Raw genomic sequence first — 21,404 nt, forward strand, 5'->3', positions numbered from 1 at the left:
CTAGTCCTAAACTGTAATTAATATAAAAAATTAAAACAAACTAAGTAGTTATGTTTTGTTTGCTATCACTCAAGCACATCCATAGGATGAGCTCCTCAAATGAAATTCAGTGACGCTGGCATTGGTATGCATTTGTATCATCAGACTGTTTTGTTGTGATACAGAAGGACAATACTTCTATATGTTGACCAGTATTGAAATATAATTGAAACTTATTCCTTTTGTGCCACTGCCATTTCCATTGAGACATTAATAACAATGAAAGCAACTTCCACTCTGACCAATACCTGAGCACTCAAGAGCCCTTCAGAGGTGGCTGTTGTACAACAGACTACCAACAGGGGGCGCTCTCCCGACATAGCAGTTATCCCATTAGGCAAGCTCCTGACCTGCAGTTTTTAAGTGAGGACTCTATAAAGACTTTATGCTCCGTTAACTTGCAACATGGCTCTCTGAACAATTTATTCATCAGGAATAAAATTCTTTAAGTAGCATAATTACAAACACGGGGATTCCTGGGTACTATAAAATCTAGTGTTCAAATGTGTCTAACTGCTCACAGAAAGGTTTTTTATCTCCCTTTGATAAACATATATTATACATATATGCATGTATAATAATTCATGGCTATGTTTTCCAAAAACAATTAAGTTTATACTATACTTGGGCAAGAATTACTGGCTTTAACTTATTATCCAATTGAATATATATGACCTATCTGGCCTGCCAGCACGCCTGGGGAGACAGGTTAACACTGCCTTCACTTGATTTACTACTCTCCCTGCTAACTCTAAAACCATATCCCTCTGCCTGCATTAGCACACCACAAGAACACTGAAAGGTTTCAGCTTTCAGTCTTCACTCTGTTCCTTTCACGTTTTAAAAAAATACTGTTTATGCTGGGCATGGTAGCACACACATCTCAGCACTTAGGGAGGCAGAGGCAGGTGGATCTCTCTGAGGTTGAGGTCAGCCTGGTCTACAAAGGGAGTCCAGGACAGCCAAGGCTACAAAGAGAAACCCTGTCTCAAAAAACAAAATGAACAACAACAAAACCACAACTGTTTATTTCCAATGCACTTTGACTTCTTGGGGAGAAAGGACTAAGCCAGTTCCAACAGAGTCTAGAGGCAAGATAGCTGGATATTTCTGTCACTGAGCAGGGCACAACAGCGCAAGCTACCTTTCTCCACCTCAGACATACTTCCTCTTCCTCCAGAGGGAGGCAGTAGTTGTGTATCTGAGCTAGACTGAAGAAATGGATACCTTTCAACAATGCCTGGCACCAAGATCCATGAAAGACAAGCAAGAAATTTCTCATCAAAGATCCCACATTCTGATAACCATGATTTCCTTCTAGCATGGCATGAACATTTCCCAGGGAGCAAACCATGCTTGCTCTCTCTCTCATCTGAAATATGGATATAGTGCCTTATTGGTTTTCTTGCGTTTCAGAGTCTCACTTGACATGATGATAAACAGATCAAATGTGGAGGTCCTCCCAAAGTAACTTCAGACAATGACATTTTAAGACTGGGTAGGAGTAGAGGGTATTGTGAAAGGGAGAGGGAGGAAGAGGTGCCGGGAGCACGCAGAGGCCCAGGGAGGTCTCCGGAGTTCTAGAAGGCAGAGGTTGTTAGCACATGCCCATTTACCACTGACGCACCCTTCACCTTCCCACAAATACTCTGGGGCTTTCTTCTAATTGATCCTGCCTTTTGGCCCCTTTAACTAGCTGAGGAGTGACAGAAACTCCAGCATGGCCCTGAAAGTGAACGAAATTAAACAATGACATAGTTCTCATGTGAGGCTCTCCTGACATACTCCTTCTCCCTCCACTCATTTCTCTCACATCCGGTACCAACACACAAGACAACATCTAACCTCAGAGACCCACTCCTACAGCCACCACCTGCCAGTATTCCCAGACTTGCTGCTTTAGCAAGAATTAATGCCTGTGACCTATTGGACCAGAAGTGTGAAGGCCTGTTCTGAGCCAGAGCTGTACTTTACACTGCACTTTAATGCTCAAAGCTGATGACAGGCGCTGCGATTTATTCTTCAAATTCTCCCAGCACTGTTTCCATCAGTAACAAATCGTTCCCCAAAACAGTGCGGCCCTCCTTCAGAAACTGGAAGGCTCAGTGTCTGGCAGGTTGGGGCTAATCCAGTGTTTGAATTAACAAAGGACAATGCCGTCCTTCTCAATAGTCAAGAAATGCAGAAGTAGTGTGTTTAAAGGACTTGGAGTTTTCAAACCCACACATTCTCTGGTTCTTCGGGGGTGGGGATAGGGGCTAGAGACTATCGGAGTGAAGTCAGGTTTGAACATACTCAGATCCTGCTCAGTGTCTCTATGGTTTCACAAGCTGTTGGACCGAGAGTTGAGGCCTGGTCCCCAGGGCCCATCAGAATGCAGGATCCTTTACTCTCCTCTGTATAACCCCAGAGCCAGGGCTGGAGGTCAGATGATACTCCAGGCTCACTGCCTTGCTCTTTACGTTTATGGAGCAGCAGCAGTGTAGAAGAGAAACTTGTATAATAACAATCATTCCTGCATTGGTTGATCCCTAATTCATGTTTGGGTGTTAGGTAGCTATGTATTTTAAAAGAGCTTTTGATTTGGGTTACAATAAAAATGCATTTGGCTTGAAAAATATATATATGGAGATAGATAGATAGATAGATAGATAGATAGACAGATAGATAGATAGATACAAGAGAGAGAGCCATGTGTGTGAAGGTGCCTGAAGAGGCCAGAAGACACAACCTCAACAGCAGCCACAACACAACACAAATCAAGGACAGGAGGAGACAAGGGAAATGTGTATGAAATATATATTTACCCACATGGCAGAAACAATTCTAAAAGGACTGGGTGTGTGGCTTAGGAACAGACTTTCTGCTCCACCCCACAGTTCGGTTCTCCACACCGAAGCCTTCCCCAAAGACAAAGAACGATTTCAAAGCTAGAGCGTGCTGGTGCTAGGATGGTGACTACTCCCCCGAGTATATTGTTTTTTAACACTGTACTGGTGGAAATAATAGAGTCAGATAAAAGTGAATATAATCCCTGGCCTGGGGATTGTGGGAATTTTCTTCCTGGGCAGTTCTGTAGACACACACATGGAGTTCACTGTAGCATTGTTTACAACGGAAAAGTCAGGATTGGGGCTGAGAAAGGCAATGAAGGAACAATTCAAGTGGCCAGCATGGGGTGTGGCTAAAGAAACCAGGCTGCATAGGTAGAACAGGTTCTGAACAGCCCTTCTCCCCCCAGTTCTGAAACACCACCAATTATAACGTGTATTTAAGACAGTTGTTAAAATGTACAGAATACGGCTTGTGGCCATTTTACATGCCATCAGTTAGGAGAGGAACCTGATTTCAGAGGTATTGACATATTCAATAAAAAAAAAATGTTGCTCAGGCTGGTGGTATTGAGTTCAGTCTTAAATATTATACCAGATATTTATCAGTGACTGATATAATCTACAGTAAATGGATGGACAGCTGACGTGGAGATGAGCGCATCCTCGCAGAAGACATGCTGCTGTCGTGAGCAGATTCGGTCCCGGAACAGTCTTCCCAGTTCTGAGCGGCTATCACTCCCATCTGTTACTTTAGGTATTTACTTTGTTTGTAGCATTTCAAATTATTTCCTTTTTCATGCTACACTGATTTTAAGTCATTTTAAGCTGGACTGTTTGGTTTATGAAGGAGCTTGAAAGAAATATTCTAATAATTGAATTAACTGAAAATTAATGCACTTCCCCTCTTGAGGCAACGCTTCTTCTTCCTGCTGTTTTGAGAGTATGCGCTGGTTATGAACTATTTCATCTTGCTCCAGCAGGCTGGTTTTCGAGTTTTAACAAGTCAGTTTGAGAAAACGATATACCGAACACTTTCAAGTACCGTCCTTTCAACAAGAAGTGTCTTTGGTGGTCAGGAAAGAAATAAAGCATTATCACACAACCCAGCAGCCACCAAAGAGCCTCAGAAAGCACAGCGATGAAACAGCCTCCAACACCAGGAGATGGAACAAGTGATGCTCAGATTCAAAACTTGGAGAGAAAAATTTTAGATTTACTCAAAAACTTCCAGTTTCTTCTAGTCTTTCCCACTTTCTCTAATCCTTTCTCAAATACTTGTGGCATTTATTTGTGTGTAAACATGTAGGCTTGTACGCCACATCACATGTGTGGATGACAGAGGGCAAAGTATGGGTACGGAAGTCTGTTCTGTTTTTCCACTGTGTGGAATCCAGAGACTGAATCAGTTAGGTCAGGCTTGTTGGCAAGGGCTTTTAGCTAACAAGCCAGTTTTCTGAAACAAGTTGAACACCCCCCTCTTTGAAATGCCTTGGACCAGATATATTTCAAGGTTTGTGGTTGTGGTGGTTTAAATGAAAATGGTCCCCAACAGACTCATATGTTTGAATGCTTGGTCCCAAGTTAGTGTCATGATGGTCATGGCCTAAACCTCTGAAACGCCCCATTAAATGCTTTCTTTTTGTAAGAGTTGCCTTGGCCTTGGTATCTCTTCACAGCAATGGAACATGACTAAGGAGTTTTTCACACTTGGAGGTCTTTAGACTGAGTTTGCCAATTGAGGATCTTTAATCCCCAAATCTAAAGCGGTCTAAAACCTGAACTTTTTGAATCTTTGGATTAGAGTGCTCCACCAGTATCTCTCATATGGATTTGACATCAACACTTGTACTTCTACCTACTTTATATTTTATGGTCTTTAATGTCCCCCCCCCATTTTAAAAACTGGGTAAGAACAAAATAATGAAGTATCTGAAAATATAAATTTTAAACACACACACAACATGTCACAGAAGGTTAGATAATATTTCTTCAGGTCATTTATGATTCTTGAGGGGAAATAAAATGATTGTTTCAAAAACTAACGATGTGGATGTGGTGTGGCGTGAAGGCAAACCAGGAGGCAGATGTTTTACAACTGTATCTTCTACTATTACACACACACACACACACACACACACACACACACCTGTGACGAAACAAAATGCAAGGCGAAAGGCTATATGAGAGAAATGCCAAGGAGATGAAGAACACATGCCATAGGACATTTGAAGAATAATCTGGACAGCAGCTCACCTGAGTCCTTCATGGGGCAGAGCGCACACTGCATGCCCCAGGCCTCCCCGTACAAGCAGCAGCACTCTGTGTACGTCGTCTGCTTGCCGACCAGAGGACGGCTACACACATACTCCTCGCTCAGATGCTCCCAGCACAGATCTTGGTAGACATCAGTTTCTTCTATTTGTTCTGAAAGGGAAGACATGGTTCCATGACAGCTGCACTGTTATTCCTATTTCGTCAACACTGTGGTGGGGAGCCAGCAAGTTTCAAAGTTTCCATCCCTACGTCTATGAGCGACTTCCAAGTCTGAATCCAGCCTGCTCTTTCCACAGATCACATCTGTGTCAGGTCCAGCTGCATGTCGGTCCATGAGCCGATATCCCGCCTGCTTGTAGTGTCCTGGCCCAATGCTTGCCTCCAGAACTTCCTCTCACTGTATAAATGGCCTACTATTTTGCCATCCCTTCATGGGCTTCTCATTCCTCTGATCCTGTCGATCTCTACCTCTTCTTTCTGTATCCATGTTTTCCCACTCATTTCACCTGCTCAAAGCCTGGGCCAGTCAGTAACACTTCACTCTAGAATCTTTAATCCCAAACTTCCCACCTTTGGTTCATCTGAAGGGATCTCCTAAACATGACGCGTGATTGACTGGTTATACCAATAACCAGTGACACGCCACATCCTCACACATTAGAAGGGATTCTCATCGTTCTGCTTCAGGGTTCTCTACTCTGCTGAACGCCACACTGTTCTGCCCAGTCTCATCCATGTCCTGCATCCTGGACAAACACAATTCTTTTTCCTGACCTCACATGCTCCCTGAAGTTTAAGCATGTTGGACCCTCATGTGGAGCAGCTCTGTCATTCGCTTAGCCCCCCTGTATCCTGATGTTCTCTTAATGAGTATATGCCAAGTGTTAAACCTAAATATTAGCCACAACACCTCATTATTTCTCTTAGTGGCTCTCTTAACTTCTTAAAGATAACCAGGAAATTAATGTCCCTCGTTTTCAGTAATTCCCATTTTAACTAAAATGACAACCTTGAGCATTTATCTAGATAGACATTTCTATCTCACATCCAAACATACCATTTGATTCAGTTGGTTGTACACATCTCTTCTCAGAGGAATCCAGGACCAGTGGGTGGGTGCAAAAGCAGTTGTAAGAGCCCTCTGTATTAACACACTGGCCATCAATACAGCTGTTAGGGTCTTGACATTCATCCATATCTTAAGAGAAAAAAAAATCACCCAAAGAAAATCAGCAATCATCTGAGCTTCATGCGGTTACCAAAGCTAACACAGTGCTAAATCCAGCCCAGATCCCAAGAGCTGCCACATTTGAATTAACTACATATCATCATCCAAAGGGGGACCCCTGTGACTGGAAAGACAGAGTCACGGAGGAAACACAATGCTGCTGCTGCTGCTATTATTAAATATGGAAAAAATATCGAGGAATGGGACATGCTTAGAAACTTAAGATAAAATGTCTTCTTAAAATATGTCTAAAATGATTTCCTTATGCTATGTTTTTCTTCCTAGAGAACATGGTTTTCAGCTTAAGCATTAAGGTTTGCCTGAGTATTTAAAGATGCTTTTACTTGCATGAACTGTCTGATGAAACATGAGGTTCTATGGACCAAAGGAAAGAACACCGTGGTCATCCTGGTGAGCTGGATTGTAATTCCACAATGAATATTATCTCTTTGCCTAACAGCCATTCGAATACAAGGATGAAAGGTTTATTTCTCAAACCTTCCTCAAGAGGAAGATCCACAAACTGCTTATGTATTTTTTAAAGACATCATTTAGATTCAGACATGATTTAGATTCAATCACACCATTTTTATTACATAGCATTACTTTTTCTTGCGTGCATTTTACCTTACTATATTCTCTTAAAGCTTACCAAAACACTGTAATTTGACAGGATCATAGTATGTCCCTTGCTTACAGTAGCATTCATACCCAGGCTGAGTGTTCAAACAGTAACCATTTTTGCAGATTTCCTCGCCAAACAGCAGGCATTCATCAGCATCTATGAGAAGAAAGTTGAGATACAGAAATAGGAGTATGTTTTGATTGCTCAACTAAAAAGAGCCTAACCAGCATCTGGTTTCAGGTTAGATATTATTATGTTCAAAATTATCTTATAGATATAGAATATAAAATTCTTAAAATTAGGCAACTGACACAGAGGCACACTCACACAGGGTTCTAATGCCCCCTCATGCTTGATGAGCTGGTCAGCAGATTCAACAGTGGCTCTCTGAACCTGCTCTAGCATAGCCTTCATAAGATGGGCCTTTTTCTCTGCCCCATTTACTAGCTGACATATGCAAAATTGCCAAGAACAATTTGATGGAGCACAAGAAAGATCTTTTCTGAGGAGGGAGGTAAACTCACGGAACTGCAAGTTGTAAACGGTGTTGGCAGACCCACTTCCCCCCAAAAATGATGTCTTGTCCATCGCAGATGTCTCCATGATTAATTGGACATCACTGGGCCTGCTAGTTTACTATAATTCAAAGGATGAATAAAACAATCTACGTAAGGGATTCTGGATGCTCTGACGTTGCTTGTTCAAGTAGTTCAGAGCCCATATCTTCGAATTCTCAATGTGAAAACTGCCAACATGGTGGAAGACCTGCTCAAATGTGCACAAATGGAAAGCGGCAGAGCCGAGCACAGAACATGTGGCAGTATGGGTGTGAATCCTGTCTTCTCCCACCACTCACAGCACAGTTAGGAGGAGGAAATAGGTTTCATACAAAAAGGAGGGTGGCTTTATAGTAAAATCAAGGTTCGTAAGTAACACAAGGCGAAATTTAACTGCATTCCTGTAAAAATCCAGCCTGTGGTATTTAAGAGCTTGAAAGCCATTCAACACAGAGTGCGGACCAAGTCTCCTAATCCAGTTGGACTAAATCATAGATGTATTTTAAAAACATAAATGGAATTTCTTGTTCAGCTACTGAATTAGTCTATACCATTCAAATACTAGCTTTCCAAAAACAGATGGATAATAAAACCATTTTCATAGTCTCTTTTCCAGCTACTTTCCAGATTTCAATATTAAACTATAATGGAAAAAAATCACCTTATATATAATAGGTATATAATAATACGTTTAACACAGAACTCTTAAAAAGTCAGTTAATACGGAAATGTTCATATATAAAAATATTCACCAGAATAAACGGGCTATACATTTATTTAGCAGCAGCACTAGAGATATAAAACAGTTACTTTTGTTTTTGTTTTCTTTTCATTTTCCAGTCTTCATTATGAATTTGTGGCTATTAGCAAAATATTGTAAGAAGAGTAGGAAAAGCTATTAAAAAAAGCAAGAATCTTAGTTTCCCAGCTACTCATAGAGGGAGACATGATAATTAAACTTACATGCTCATGGTTTATATAATTTGGAGTGTATGTCGAGGCTGAAAGGATATGTCCTGAGTACAGCATTTTGTGGTAAGTAGCTATGCACAAATGATTTCACTGAAAGCTCATCGTAATTCTGAAAACATTCCTGTTTCAGAGATGAACAGCTGGAAACACAGGTTAAGTGACCCCTCAAGGCCACATAGCTTCTGGTCTTCTGACCTCAAATCACAGCTCTTTCCAGCATCCATAAGACCTTCCACCAGCCTCTGCAGCCCAACAGAGTTACTCTACCACTGTGTAACCCAAGCCAGGCTCCCACCTGAGTGACTGACACATTTTTCAAACTCATTTGCACTTGATTCTGACCTTTATAGTTTTCGCCACCAGTGTCGTAAGAGGATTCTCCAGCAGGGACAAAACCTTTCCCTCTAGGGCACATTTCCGTGAACTCAGCTGATTTTTCAGAGAGACAAAACCAAAAAAAGCAATGAGTTGAAACAGAAAAGAAAGAATCAACATTTCCCTGAGTGCATGTTTTTAATCCAACTTTGCCTTCTCAGATTTAGAAACTTTAAAACACTCAAGCAATAAATCCAGTTTGGTGTTAAAGGCATGAGTTAGGCCAGAAGACATCCAATGACTTCAGGAGTTGACTTATGTTTAAGTGTGTTTGTTTGTTTGTTTGTTTGTTTTTGAAAAAGAGTTTTTCTGTGTATCCCTACCTGTCCTGGAACTCACTCTGTAGACCTGGCTGGCCTTGAATTGACAAAGATCTGCCTGCTTCTGCTTCCCGAGTGCTGGGATTAAAGGCCTGTGCCACCACCACCTGGTAGGGGAAGTTGACTTATGTTTTCTTATTCTTTTTAAATTATTTTTGAGAGAGGATCTTATTGTGTAGTTCTGGCTAGCCTATGATTCTCTAGGCAGACCAAGCGGGCCTTGAACTCACAGAGATCTGCCTGCCTCTGTCTCCTGGATACTTGAATTAAGGGTGTGTATCACCATGCTTGGCAATTTAACATATATTTGTTAAACTACCCACTTCACCCATGTTTTATTTGATATCATAACTGTTAATTTTGTACTATTGTGGTGGCTAGTGTTTTGAAGGTTTAATAAGAGCTCATGCAGCAAAAGTTTGGCTTAAATACATAAATTATACTTATGGATAATGCTGTTCTGAGTATAAAATCAGATGGATCTGGGGAGCTAGGAGATGGCTCATCATGTAAGAGTACTCATTAAGCAAAGGGACTGGAGTTCTGATCCCAGCACCCACATAACAAGTCAGGTGTTCTACCTACATCTATAAGTCTAGCTCCAAGGATGGTACAGAGGCAAGAAGATCACTGGGGCTTGCAGTCTTCCAGCCTAGCTGAGAAAACTTGAGTCAAAAGTTTAGGGACAGACTCTGACTCAAAAGAATAAGCAGAAAACTATGGAGGAGGACACCTGGTTCCAAGTACACACATGGGCACATTTACCTACACATGTAAGTGAGTGCGCGCGCACTCACACTCACTCACACTCACACACACTCACACACACACACACACACACACACACACACACACACACAGTAAAGAAAAAAAAAAGAATGAAGATGGCTTTTATTTTAAATGGAGTAAAACTGAATTATCTGTCATAGCTTCCCACGGAGCCTGACTATACCAGAACATCCCACAACAGACAGGATTTAAGAATTCAGATAGAGGTGGGATGAGGGCAAAGGCTCAACTCAAGTAGAGTGCATCGAAGGACAGATTCATTTGAGTCATAAAGACAGTAAATGCTACTTCAGGACCTCAGAGTCATAACCCAATGTACTCCTTTCCAGGCCTGTGAACATCATGTGCCCAGGCAGTGTGAACATGATGGTGAGTAGGTCTTACCAGTCCCCTGGACCGGGCAAGGGAAGATCTCACAGTTGTCTCCCCAGCCGGCACCTGACGTACAGCAGCATTCTTGTTTGGTGACGTTGGGGGCCAGCACGTTATCACAGAGACTGGCATCATTGAGATTATAGTAGCATTCTTTCTTCTCTTCTCTGGGTTGATGATTTATACCTGAATCTAAAGAGTATAGAGAAAGAGTATTGGTGGGACAGTAAATACCACGACGGAACAGAGACCAATGGCATGTGTCCCTTACATGTCCTTGACACGAGACCATTTTCCATCTTTCCATCTTCACAGTGAGAATCTCCCACTTTAAGACAAGAATGCACTTGCGTCCTGAATTTTTGTAGGTTTCTAATAGGCACAGAGTGTAAATCTGTCAAAACCATTTCCTTTTATGCTAAACAATTACCTTATTCTTGTAAATTTGGCTGTGAGCACAGTTTCCATATCTGCTCTTTTGCCAAACCAGGACCATTCTTTACAGAGCTGTAACACCTACTTAAATCATTGACATTTTCCCCAACATCAGACCAGAGATTGGGTCCATATGGAGTAGTTAACCCTTCTGCAGTTACTTGGGTCAACCATGCTTCAGGTCAGTTCTGAACAGTGCATCACGGATGACATGCAGAAAAATAACACAGTATCCTGGAGCCCATCAGACCACTTTTATCACTGAAAAACTACTTAAATGATGCAAATATCTGATCCAGAAGGGAGCTGTGAGCAAAGCTGTAGTGTAGGACTGCAAGCCTGGGTGGAGGTTCTGCTCATATAAGTCCTCAAGGAAAACACCATTGTCAAGGATTCATTTTCTCTATGACACTATACTAACAGGGTGATAAGAAAGACTGCAAATGACAAAACAAAGTCTACTCAAATATAAATAACGTCACGATCACGATCACATTTGAGTTGTCTTTATATCCTTGATCAATATATTGTGATTGGAGAGTAATATAATTTCTTCCGACAAATGCTATGAAGTCCAAATGATTGACTGTGATCCACTTTATCAGTTACCGTTTTTTACTGCAAGAACAAACGAGGGCTATCATAGTTACCTAGCATATTGTCAATGCAATGTTTTCGTTAGAACTGTCCATTTCTGATTATTTTGTACAAGGAAACCACAAAAGAGAATACTTACCAGTGAGAAGGCTAAAAAGTTAACACAAACTTACCCACTTTTGAGGTTGATAGGTCATGATATAAGGCCATGGAATAATTTATTTTCACAATGGTTTTCTATGTGTTGGTTTTGTCAGGGCCAAGTTGATCATGAGCTTCAATAGCATACTAAGCAGCTTAAGGTCATTTCTAATGTACAAGCTGATAAAATGCATCAGAAAAACTATTGCCTGCCTTCCTCTTACAAAGCCAGCAAGAAACCAAAAGACCGTCCAATCCATGCTACCCTCTCAGCAGAGTGCCAACAAGCATGCCAAAGATCCTTCTGGAACTTTATCTGATGACTCTTTCACAGATTGTGGGCTTGGACTCTAAACTAGTGTGGACAGCAGGTGACACCTCAAACAAGACCAAGCGTCTAGGACAAGACTAAAATGCTGATTCCCATGTGTCAGTTATAAGGTGCTTTCAAATTGGATCTTTGTGGTTGAACCTGGTGAAGCCACCACCTCCCTCGTCTGAGCTCGCTTGCTTCACACACGCGCAGAATGAACTTCTATTTTGCCTTTTTTGATGGAAGCCATCTTGGTCAGAACGGCTCCAAACGGAATTATTAGGGAAAAGTAAGAATAACTACTTTAAATTATTGTCAAATCAATTCCAGAAAACTTATAGGAAAATTTAAAAATGTTTCCCACAATATTTTTAATAAACTTTCAATGTTACTATTCAGTTTTACTCACTTTATTCATTGTTCCTAAAAAATGGTAGCTAGCAAGTAATGTATTAAAAATATAAATCAGGAAAGCAGCGGTTTTATCGATGAAGTTTACTTTATAGTTTGTACCTAAAAAAACATCAATAATATTTTCCTTATGTACAAGGTTAGAGTATGTTTAAGTACTTTTAATAAAAGTGTAATATGTAGAAGAGCTCTGATGTTGACAATAAAAAGTGTTCATTCTAAATCAAAGCATGTATATGCACATATAATTTATATGTACATTGTTTTGTGTTCTTTTTTACATTTACATCACAGAAACAAAGACATAAAATTATCTTTGTGTTTTGTCTTGCGATGGAAGGAGGTACAGAGATTATTACAGAAGAGAAGTGATCAACAATACAATTGTATTATTCAGTTTCTTTTTCCCAAATGCTGCTCCTATTTTCTTTCCAAGCTATTTGAGACTTCGGTGTTTATACAGCTGAAATGGAGAGTCAGGCAAGCCTTCATCCATGTTGGAAAGAAACACAAATTCTTTTTCAAAAACTGGTCCATAAAGGTCATTCTGTGAAAAAATACAACATCCCCATCTTCCTGACCTTTAAACCATCAATTTCCTGGAGCATTTTTTTTTCCACTGGAATAAAAAATCTCTGATCAGTGTGTGTGTCTGTGTGTGAGAACATGGACATGTGTGTGTACAATGCGTGTGTGTGTGTGTGTGTGTGTGTGTGTGTACATACATGCATGCATGCATACACACATATACACACATATTCACATACGGTAGTTTTTCTGAAAATTTTCTGTGAGTTTAGACCACTGTTGCCAGGAGTAGACAGATTCCATTGAGAAATGATTTTCTAAGACCAAATCAATGGTTATGCAACGTGTTAGGAATGAAGAGAATGGTTGTTCTTTTCCTTAAAAGCTTTATCAGTAAAACTGGCATGCTGCATCCCCTGCCTCAGACTTCTAAGAAACATTACTTCTCCCAGGGGAATTTTAGATTTTATTTTCTCATTTGTATTTGTTATCTGGCCTATCATTTGTGGATGGAGATCAATTTTTACACCTTCAGCCTACTGGTGTGTATATGTGAGAGCAAACACATCAATCTGTTTTTGATGTTTTTACACCAATGTTTCTTTTTGTTTGGTTTTGGTAACAGGGATCTCCGAGACCCCATACATGCTAGGCAAGTGTTCTACTGAACCACACCCCCAGCCTCGGGTTGTCCTGTTTTGGAGGAACTGTTACTAAAGCCCTTTCAGGCGAGACACAGAGTAACTGCACTCCTTGGATGGGGCAGGGAATGACAGCCTCACTTTCTGTAGGAGAAAGCCCAGGATGGCATCATGTGCCCACCTCTCTTTGGAATGTTACATCACAGAACATAAAGTTGCTTGTGTTTGCTCTGGTTTTCATTTTTCTTTACTCTCTTTGAGAGAAATGAGGAGAGGGCACAGATGACCTTTGCTGAAGTCTGCATGGCCCCCTATGACATGAACATGGCCCTCTGCTCCATACAGGAAGTAGCTGCTGTGTTGTCTGCACTCTTTTGGCTCCTCTGATGAAGGTGTGGATGTTCACCTGTGAAGATTGTTTCCTTCTTCTGTCTCTCCTATACATGTCTGATCCTAGAGTCTCTGGATGGGGTGAGATGACCTGGGATGATTTTACTTCATTTGTTCAATGTGGAAATGGATCTTTGCATTCACTGTCCATTATATTTACAGTATATTCTGAAGGTCTCCAAGAGCCCTTTGCCTCCACTCCGCTTACACAAAATCGTGATTTGAAAGTCTTTGAGAGCTAACCTCCATACCCTTTAAAGACAAAGGATCACAATGGCGAAGAGTACTGTGGCAGAAGAGTGAGTAAACTGAGTGCACACTTGCTGATAGCCCTGAAAGGATCTATTTATCAATCTCCAAGATAGTGCTAATGTTCAGTCAATTACTCCCAACAGAGAGACCCAGGAAACTCGATACTCTTCTCTGGTTTGAAAATTACAACAGGCGTTCATTACAACATAGCACCTCACACTTTTGAGAGTAAGGCAATTCCAGAGAAATACCTCACAATGCAGTAAAAACGGAACTTAAGAGATGCACACACAGAGTTTTTCTAGTTTTCTCACTCAAGAACTTGTAAAACAAGGCAAAGGTATAATTTGGTTTTGAAAATGGGATTCAGGAGAGAGCTGTGGAGAATTCCAGAAGTCACTGACAACAGGAATGTGGAGTGACATAGAAGAAAAAGTAAGACTACCTAAAGGTGGTAAGCTTAGATGGAAGAGAAAAATATGAAGTCTAGAAACAAAAACACAGAATAACTCACTTAAGAAAGCATGCCAACACAGTTCCTGTTCACGTTTTGTTTAGTGTCTATGACACAGGATGTCTTCTGGGTAGCTGGGGCTGGCTTCAGACTTGCAATCCTCCTGTCTCAGCTTTCTAAGTGTTGGCATCACAGGCATATGCCACCATAGCCAGAAGCTCTATTTAAAGAGCTTAGTGTGATAGGGAGTCAGGCCAGCAAGCAGTGTGCACTGGGCCAGAGAGTTCACTCCTGGACACTATGCACACCTAAGTCACCATGCAAAGCACAGGTTGGATGAGGCCGTTAGAGAAGGCTGCCTTGGTGATAATGACATCTGAATTTAGGTTTTGCATGATGGATTAAGAAGAAAAAAAAAGCACCAAATTAAGGTATGGTTGGGGCATAAAAGGTATACTGCCCCTATGTTTATGTGGGCAGAATGGAGGGAAATGGAGGCGTCCACCTAGGAGACTGGGTATCAGTTAGGATACCAGAGAATGATCGCTGGCTGTGAGAGATGAGGATGGTACAGAAATGCATTACCAGGTGAACAGCGGTATGTTGGGTGATGGGTGTGGATGTCCTTGCACAGGTGCTGGAGTACTGAGGGAATTATCCGAGGACCTTGCATTTTAAAAGCATGTGACAAGTAGTTGTCAGAATGAATACATTTTTTTTCCTTAGAAGACACTGAAAAGATGATGCCCAAAACATTGGTAAAGAACCTGCATCATTGCTAATGGAGTTGGGCTTTATGTTATAGGCTGTGGTTGGCTGTTTTGTATTGGTTCTGTCAGTTATGGTAAAATTTTAGGTGGGGGAAGGGGAACCTGTGCTAGCTACAGGCTGGCAAGAAGGTAGATTGAGGACACTGGTGATGTTAGCAGAAACTGAAAAGATGAGAAGAAAAATGGGCAGACACTGATGAAGTAGGGAACTCCTGATGAAACAGAGTTCTAGGAAAAGGCCACCTGGGAGAAGAGCACCCTAGGATGATGGCAAGTAAGAAGCACATTCAGAGACAGAAGTCACAGCAACAGCGGCTTATCCTGGATCACAGGGATCTCTGTCATGAGCAGTGAGAGGCTTGTACTGTGCCAACAAGGTCACATTTGAAGTAACAAGTAAAATCCAAAAAGCTCCGTGTAAGGCACAGCTGGTCCTCTGCAAACCTAAGTTCTAGGATGGAAGAGGCATCCTTTTACAGTGGCACAGCGTCTTCTTGTCGTATGTACAGTGAGTGGGAGGTGGTAATGTGGAAGCAGCTGGCATTTGTGTATCCCTCCAGAGAGGCAAGGGGTCAATGCAGTGACAGATAGCTCTGGCTGGAAGACACTTTTTTTTTTTTTTTTTGTAGAAAGAGAGATGGACAACAAATACATTAAGTAAGGTGAAAGTGGGGAGAAGCAAAGCACCTGGTGGGGACTCGGTCATAGGAAAACCTCCAAAGGAGATGCAGGTCGATGCCTTTAAAGAGAGATGCTATAGCTTAAAGTACCAGAGTGGGTGGTGCCTGGGAAGATAGTGCATCAGTAAAATAGTTGCTTAACAAGCTCGTGGACTTGAGGACGGAAAAGATAAAAAGACAGGCGTGGCAGCATGTGCCTGTAATGCCAGCAATGGAGTGAAAAACACAGGCAGGTCCTGAGAGCTCCACTGGCTCCCAGTCCAGCTCAAGCTGTGACATCCAGGCCCTGTGAGAGACTCTATCCAAAGACACAGTGAAGAGTGATAATAAGAAAACTCCCAGCGTTGACCACTGGCTTCTCCTGCACATACGAACACATACATAACATGCATGCACACACACACACACCACAGACATGCACACGCACCCACACATGAGAAAGAAAACACTTTAAAAAAGAAGTAGTAAATTCTAGGGTCTAGACATGTACCCTAAAATGACCTAAATGAATCACTTCTTGACGCTATTAAAACTTTCTAGCAAAAATAGTTAAAAATACCCACTCTTTAAGAACAGACCATACCAAACAATGGATTTCCCTCATGTGTCTGGGATGTGGCTTTACTGTAACACTTCATACTCAATGATTATGGTTTTATTCAAAATTCACAGAGTTCTGTGAAGTAAATGAAACATCTCCCCCTATTTTATAGGTGAGAACCCAAACACAAAGATGTGGAGATGACCACATTTACACAGTCAGGAAGAGGGGAGTAGACCAGACTCTGATTCTCTCATTTAAAATATTATAGATAATATGGAAAATCTCTAAAACTTCAAGAAAGGCCTCTGATTATGTTTTTCATATATTCTCCCCCCCTAACTCTATTGAGCATGATCGCTGGAATATCTTATTTTTCATTTAAAATTGTATCACATGCAATTACTTTTACCATGACCACCAATCTTCATAGAGATCATTGGGCAATGCTATAGTATTATGATATGCTATATTAATGCATCTCAAATAAAATTGTGGGTAAGGCATCCCTCTGGAAATGGAACCAAGGACAGAGAAGAAAAAGGCAGTGCAGTTATTTAAAGCCAACCAGACTTTCATTTCGGTTTTTAGTACTGTAGGTACAATTAAGTAAAAGTCTTTATCATATAGGTGTCACGAAGGCTACTGGAGCAAATAGCAGCTTCTCTTAGGAATAACCTGTCTCCTCCCCTTCAAACAATATGTTTAAATTAGTGTCCCATTATTCTGTACCCCTTCTCCTTCCACATTTAATAACTGAGAAAGTTGTAAGGATAAAAACATTGTCACACTTCATTCCCCATGACTTACAAAAATAGCCATTTTATACATGAACAGTAAAATCTGTTGTACGAGGATTGATAACACTGAGATTTAACAAGAAAGTAAAACAGCTTATGTTTCATTTTATTTGACTCACAAGGGACCATTTGGTCTTTTGCTTAAAACACACACACACACACACACACACACACACACACACACACCTACACACACAAGTTAGTTACATGGCACCAACTAAAAGGATAACCTGAAATCTGGAAGGTTATTTGTCTGGAAGGCTTTTGGTTCTCCATTTCAATTTATGCAGTGACAACATGGTCTAAATCAAATTTCAAACAAATGTAAACATGGCAACTTTCTAGGCCAACTTCTGGAAAAACCCTCAAGAATTCCAAGTGGAAGTCTTTGTAGACCCTGAGAGACCGTATGTTGCTTTTAATTTAGAGAAGTGTCAGGATACGTTTCCCCAAGGGCCAAGAAAGGAGGGTTATGCAACTTGGTAAGAAGAAGCCATGTTAAACGCAATCTAGGCTTTAGGCAACTCTCAGCAAATGTCCTCACCATTTTAAATTCTTTACACATAGTGTTGCTGAATCGGAAAGAACACTAGAAGCCACTTTACCAAAAAGGCCATTGCCTGCACCCTCTTTTACTGATAAGCCATAAGAAGAGCATGGAAGCTATAGTGCTGTGCTGGCTAGTTTTATGTCAGCTTGGGACAAGCTGAAGTCACCTGAGGGGAGGGAAACCCAATTTAAAAGATACCTCCATAGGGTCAGCCTACTGTAGGCAAGGCTGTAAGGGATTTTCTCAACGACCTATTGATGGGGAAAGGCCCCGCCCATTGTGGGTGGGGCCACTGCTGGGCTAATCGTCCTGGGTTCTATACCTGGAAGTATAAGCTTCCAGTTAACAAACAAACAAAAAAACTTTTTCCCCCAACTTGCTTTTGGTCATGGTGTTTCATCACAGCAATAGTAAACCCGACTAACACACGTCGGAGGCACCACTGTGTTGGGAGGTGTCGTGTCTCACCTCCAGAACACGTAGCCTAAGCCTGGGTCAACCCCATCTCAAGATACACCCTTCAACCCCTGCACCGGAAGTGCCACCGGAACTTACCTTCAGTGACCCGGGAGCGGCACTGCCCCGTCATGGGGCTATACTCCTGGTTCTCATCGGCACACACACACAGGAAGGACCCTTCCACGTTTTCACAGAAAGCTTCGCCACATACACCGCTGAGCAGCTCGCATTCGTTGACATCTGGAGAAGGGAGCACAGCTCAAGTAAGGCCTGTGCCTCTCTTCTGACGGCTCTTTATTCTACCAGCTGTGCTAAGGCCAGCAGTGGCTGCTGGAGAGGAGTTGCTCCCCAGTGAGCCCTCAACCTCGCCCTTCCCAGGGAAGAACCCCTGCTGGTAGAGCTTCACAATTTGGTCTAGATGAAAGAACAGTGAAAACACAGGGATAAGGTTCTCAACTCCAGTTCTACTTTCAAGGAACCGCCGGGAATCTCACTGGGAGCACAGTGACCATCCAGCATTCTCTGCCTCACTTGTCAGCATATTGAACCTTTTTTTTTTTTTTTTGAGACAGGGTTTTTTGTTTTTTTGTTTGTTTGTTTTGTGTGGTGGTGTGTGTGTGTAGCTTTGGCTGTTGTGGAACTAGTTCTGTAGACCAGGTTGTCCTCAAACTCACAAAGATGCACCTGCCTCTGCCTCCTGAGTGCTGGGATTAAAGGCGTGTGCCATCACAACTCAGATATACCTCATCTTAATTCAAGGAAAAAAACAGAAGCACGGGCACTTTGGCAATCAAAACTTAGATTTAAATCTGAAATTTTAGAAACATACTTACACGCTTGAAAATACATTTCAGCCCAAATTAACAACAGACTTTGGATTGCAGGGCACATTCTTCATTCGGGCAAAACCAATTGGTCCAATAACTGAATGACCAATTTCACTGTCTTTCCTCATTCTTTTGATGTCCACAGTATAACCTGGACTTTGCTGAAAGTTCCCTTTGTCTGTTCTTAAATTCATATAATTAAATCAAAGTCAAGAGATTTGTTTAACACAAATATGTAGTTCATAGCCCCCCCCCCCCAAGGCTATTTATTCATTTGACCTTGTCCAATAGTACCATTTGTCTTTCTGCTAAAAAGTGTTTCTGGTGACTTCCTCAATCAGCAAAGTACCCAACTTGACTGTGAAATGTCCACAGCCTTTCGGCATTAATGTGTATAAACACCAGCTTTCATAAGCATACCCTGAGAATCTTTACACCGTTTAAGCCGCTGTCCACCTCATCCAGGAGAGGAAAACAATTCTGTTTTCACTTGTATACCTAGTTTTTTTTATTTTTAGACAGGTTTGTAGATCTTGAAGTTTCAGACCTATTACCTAACTTTTCTATTTTACTTTGTCCATAGATAGATATAAACCCAATAATCTGAGTTTCACTTATAAAAAGATGTGGTACCACAAAGCAAAGTGGAATTGAAATTTATAATCAGCATGGTCATAATTTCCATTAGAGAAGTTGACTTTATAAACTGGCAAGTTCACGTTTGTTAATTTTAGGTCTATAATATCAAATGAAATTCTACTTCACCAGATTGCATTCATCAGTTCAAGGGGTGTGTCTTAGCTTACTCACACAGGCCCAGTCCTTAGGGTCCCCATGTGGGAGTGAAATCTTGAGTCAGACAAGCCTAGTTCTACCTTCACAGAAGTTAGAGTCAAGTCAGAGAAATTAGTGAGAACACCCCGCAAGCCTCAGGGAATGGTGGGAATTAAAAGGACAGAGCTCCACAGAAGCATGCAATACTGATTCTTCCATGCAGGAGTATGTCAAAGAAATGTCACTTGAACCTAAGTCCTACTGATGAACAGATGACGGGGGATGGGAAACAGCACATCCAGCAACTAGACACAAGATTGATTCATCTTTGAAACGCTATAGAGTATTTTTGAGAAGAAGTGCACAGAGTAGGTACTCAGTTAATATCTTTCAAAAATTATATTATTACTTTATTATTTCATGTGTATGGATGTTTTTGCTTGCATGCATGTCTGTGCACAGTGTTGATGCCTGGTGCTCCCAGAAGCCAGAAGGAGGCATCAAATCTCTTGCAACTGAAGTTACAGATAGCTGTGAGTCACCGTGTGAGTGCTGGGAATTGAACCATGTCCTCTGGAAGAGCAGCCAGTGCTCTTAACCACTGAGTCATCTCTCCAGAATCTCTTAAAAAATTATAAAAAGACTTTTTTTTAATAAAAAGGTATTTATTGAACTTATCAAAATAACAGCCGACACCCCTTCTCTCAGGGTGATGTTCTTTGTGCCAGACTGGAAAATACGGTTCAGGCACACTTACTAGTCTCGTTAGAATGAGCAGTGAGCAGGTGCTTGGGAGCTCTGTGGAGCCAACATCTGATATTTCAACATGAAACAATTAAAAAGCACATACTGATCACTTGCTGTAGACTACATGTTATGCCCAGGAGAGATAAACCACAGTGGAAGAAGCAAGTAACAGCCAAGACAGTGCCCAGTGACGAGACCAACCACAAGCAGCCTAATGGTGCTGACACACGGAAGCTGCGGAGGTGTAAAGCTAGTGAGATAAGCCGGGGTCGCATCAAGGCTCGTGAGTCAAAACAGAAGCAAATGCCACCACTACTTCATTGGCCTGGGGACTGAACACAGTCCTTTCATACTTACGTACACCCTTCACCATTAAACTGTGTCTTCAGCCTTTCTGCTTGTTTATCTGTTTGTTTGTTAAATTCTTATTTTGAAACAGGGTCTTATTGTTACTCAAGCCGGCCTTAAACTTATTTGAAATCTTCAGGCTTCATCCTCCAAAACAGCTCGGATGATAGGCCTGTACCACCAGGCCTGGCTACAAGCTATGAGATAGTATCATAGGATAATCTTAGATGCACTGTTAAACAGCCGGATTTCCTTGTAATTCTTGAATAGTAATGTGGTTTTTGATAAGCTGTTGTTTATGGAAATTTGTGAAAACTACATTACTGCTCCCTAAATATTTTTTCTGTAATTCAGAATTAAC

The 21,404-nt window shown here is 41.4% G+C and overlaps 1 protein-coding gene across 7 annotated transcripts in view; it reads right to left on the minus strand.

Annotated features, from left to right (window-relative positions):
- The window catches only part of Ltbp1 (latent transforming growth factor beta binding protein 1), a 374,971-nt gene that overhangs the window by 28,074 nt on the left and 325,493 nt on the right, over positions 1 to 21,404 (minus strand). For all 7 annotated transcript variants that reach the window (XM_060364375.1, XM_060364381.1, XM_060364393.1 and 4 more), the window contains 6 exons: positions 18,444 to 18,587; positions 10,398 to 10,577; positions 8,872 to 8,958; positions 7,028 to 7,156; positions 6,205 to 6,345; positions 5,127 to 5,297 (listed from right to left, as the gene is read on the minus strand). In XM_060364375.1, the coding sequence (XP_060220358.1) occupies positions 5,127 to 5,297; positions 6,205 to 6,345; positions 7,028 to 7,156; positions 8,872 to 8,958; positions 10,398 to 10,577; positions 18,444 to 18,587 (852 nt within the window). The remainder of the gene's footprint in view (positions 1 to 5,126; positions 5,298 to 6,204; positions 6,346 to 7,027; positions 7,157 to 8,871; positions 8,959 to 10,397; positions 10,578 to 18,443; positions 18,588 to 21,404) is intronic.

This window comes from Meriones unguiculatus, chromosome 1 (genome assembly GCF_030254825.1).
Source record: "Meriones unguiculatus strain TT.TT164.6M chromosome 1, Bangor_MerUng_6.1, whole genome shotgun sequence".
NCBI classification, from domain to species: Eukaryota; Metazoa; Chordata; class Mammalia; order Rodentia; family Muridae; genus Meriones; species Meriones unguiculatus.